Genomic DNA, 3492 nt, shown 5'->3' on the forward strand with positions numbered 1-3492 from the left:
CCAGTTACAGTCCTCACACTTTGATGGGAAGATTCAAACAAACAATACTAAATGGATTTAAACTTCATCCCATCGCACAAGCAAGTGGCTATCAGGACTCGGTGGCCGAGTGGACAACGCGATGGCGTTTGAAGCGAAAGGTACTGGGTTCGAGTCCCAGAGTGGACATCGACTCTGAGATGCAGGTACATCCAGCTGACGAGTCCCAAATAGAACGAAACGCGCGTCAAACTGGATTTCACTGCTAGCCACTATCCATCTTTGCTTACAATACTAAATATAATTGTCTAGTGACATTCTATCATAATATAAACTTTTGAACATGGTAATAACAACGTGATGTAACGGATAGTTTGAAACATCTTTTCTCTCCTTCTGCGATATACTACACTAAAACAGTGATCTAATAATAAAGCCAGTATAGATGATTAAGTTTATAATATCGCTAGATTGGATACTCGAACAATACAAAACACAGACTAGATCACATTATATTAGATCCAGAATTTATGGTCAAGAATAACGAACCAAATTAACACTAATACTTTATTCAACACAATTACAAGCAGTCATACTCAACGACTCTTGAGTAGAAATCAATGAGAGAAAGGAAATTATATATCCAATAGTCAGTAAATTGATTCCCTCTTTGTACACACTTAATGACCAATCACATTTATTTTTATTACCACGTATTACATAGTACTATAATACTTACATTCCATCGAATACAGTTATTTCACCTTTACGAAAACTTGATATTTCCACTGCCAATGAATATTCCGGTTTTGGATAACCCCATACAAGTAATGAAACTCCAATAACAGTTGAAGGTAATTCATCAACAATTGTATTAGCATGATTACGATTATCATAATTTATTAGTCCACCACTACAAGTATTACTTGTATTAGTTATTGTATTATTATCAATAGATTTAATACATTCAGAAAATTGAAACAAATTACAATTTGCTTGTAATTTTCGTGCATTTGCAATGTGAATATTTAAAACACCAGAATCTTGCCGCTTTGATCTTTGTACTGGAGATGATAATTGATCGGAATTATCATCTGATCCGACAGTGGTAACAGAATTAACAGTAGAAGATATAGTATTATTGAGAGGAGGACTTTGAAGCACACTATTATTACTGAGTGAAGTAGGACTAGGTAAAAGTGCAGTTGCTTTATACCTATAACGATCTTTACATTCTGACACATTAGAATGAGCAATTTTCTAAAATGTAATGAAAATAATTAGATAAATATTATTAAAACGTTTATATTTTGCAGAACAAGAACATCGGATACATAATATTAATGAATGTTTCTGAAAGTCGGTACTACCGTTGGTTTTATTGTAGACAATGACAGGTTAAAGATCGACAATAGCCAATCAAAATCAACGTCGACAGGATAAGCTGTGAGTCATATGTTGAGAAGTTCGAACATTTCACTTCTACCTGAAGTTTGTTCTGATGATGTTATTCAGAAGAATGATGAAAACTCCACGGGTAAACCATCCAGCTGAGAGAACAAAACTCCACCTAAGTGTCAACCAATAAATGTAAACTACTTAGTTGAAATCGTTTATCATTTAAAAAAGCGGCTTGATATGGCTCAAAATTGACCGAATCACTGTATAGTTGCATTTACTTTCTGTTAATGTTTAAATCTTTAGTTTTATGTCATTCCAATTATATTTATTCCCATCAACTTAAATACGCCCCCAAATGCCCTGGTACGACCGAGAGTGGGGAGAGTCCGCTCTCCCTCTGCAAGTACTCTCATATGGCCACACGTGTATAGCCTCTGCCAGGGAAGTCCTACTCACTGCCTTCTCATGGCATTACTGTTGTTTACGAAATTGAGAGGACGAAAAGCGAATGTCCGGCGCTTTAACCGGGTTGGTGGATATAGAGGATCCACCTAGGGGAGTTGGAAAACCCTCATTCCAAACCAATGGTGCACATGGGCTCCAGTATCCTGAGGGAACAAATGGCGTACGAATCAATCGTTGATCACCGGCTACCATGGGAATGCATCTCCTCACGATGCTCCACTGCCTTGTGGATCAGATCTTTCGGTCAAAGGCTCCGGGTGTGGCCCCCTAAGAAAACCACCTGCTTCAGTTTGGGCACCTGGGCAGTATCACAGCCTTCAAGCAAATCGAACGAGATTTGTATGGCGCATATATATCTGGTGCTTCCTTGTACCAATATTTATGTTTATATAAATAAATAAAACAACTTAAATACTGTGTTCAGTAAAACAATTTCTTTCGACTTCTTGGTTCTTCTTCAAATATTGACTTGACAGGAAGTCAGTCAGTCAGCTACAACGTAGGACCAGGCACATATATGTATCGGTCCAAGTTGCCACACCTTGCTCATTAGCACAACAAGATGAACACCGAATTCATAGAAATAGTTAATTTAGTGGTAGTAATATATAAAAGATAAGTTGTATATAAGGATATAGTATAGGAAGGAAAAAAGTCATGAAGCAATTTTAATCTCAAGGTTTAAGGGGGGAAGATAAAGAGTGTATTCACCTACGCCATTGTGATCGATTCTGAGCCATGTCACACAGAGTCTCCAACCAATTATTACGATAGTCACGCGGACCCTAACCAGGTAGTCTGCATCTTCCAACATGGCTCAGACTAGAAGTTAGTGACTTCAAGCACTGATGACATGTTTTGGTTTGGCCGCCCCTAACTCTCTTCCAACCATCCCCTACACTAGTCAGCATTGCGCGTCGTGGTAATCGGTGTTCAGGCATACGTAACACGTGGTCCAACCATCTCAGTCGATGAAGATTCATCACCTCATCAACTGATTTACCATCATTCCCTAATGCCTTCGCCTAACCTCACTATTACTTACCCGATGATCCCAGCAGATGCGAGCAATATTTTTTAAGGCATCTGTGGTCAAATACTAGTAATGGTAATGCTGATATAAACCGTTGAAGTCATTCGAGTTATTTTCGTCTACTTAATGTTTGGTGAAAGCAAAAGAATATTAGTAACAAAGTGCATAGTTTTTTTTCTTTAAAAAAGGTTAGGACCAAAGAAAAGAAAGCAAAACATCCATCAACAACACTTACAGATTTTGGTCTATCATCAAAATTCAACATGACAGGTTTGTGTGATGATTGACCACGAGAAGACTTCTTCTGAATACGAGGGATTTGTGGAGTTGGCAGTAGAGCTGTACGTGATAGAGACAAGAGACATGAAATATCTGGTTGTGGTGGAATAATCAAAATGGAACCACTAGCTACAGAGATTGTATCAAGTTTTGAAGCTACATCAGAAGTTAACTTCCAATGACATTTTAAAACAGCATAGGGAATTACATGTTCTAGCTTTGTGCGTAATTCTAAATCTTCATCAAATTCGTATAAATACACCTGAAACAGAATTGTATAGAAGTGTTGTTATGAAAATGGTGGTAATTATTATCGTCATGCAATTTACATCATT

The 3492-nt window shown here is 37.4% G+C and overlaps 1 protein-coding gene and 1 non-coding gene across 2 annotated transcripts in view; one reads left to right on the forward strand and one right to left on the reverse strand.

The window, feature by feature from the left end:
* Positions 1-3242, reverse strand: part of Smp_169290 (hypothetical protein) — a gene marked incomplete at both ends in the record, with an annotated part of 15189 nt that extends 11947 nt beyond the window's left edge. Inside the window, 2 exons of the mRNA XM_018797830.1 lie at positions 719-1239; positions 3114-3242. Of these exons, the coding sequence (XP_018652833.1) occupies positions 719-1239; positions 3114-3242 (650 nt within the window). The remainder of the gene's footprint in view (positions 1-718; positions 1240-3113) is intronic.
* Positions 96-167, forward strand: Smp_tRNA_01462_Pseudo_TTG.1.1. Its single transcript has one exon. It is a non-coding gene (tRNA).
* Positions 3243-3492: the final 250 nt, after the last annotated feature.

The sequence above is a fragment of the Schistosoma mansoni genome, chromosome 5 (assembly GCF_000237925.1).
Source record: "Schistosoma mansoni strain Puerto Rico chromosome 5, complete genome".
In the NCBI taxonomy this organism is placed as follows: Eukaryota; Metazoa; Platyhelminthes; class Trematoda; order Strigeidida; family Schistosomatidae; genus Schistosoma; species Schistosoma mansoni.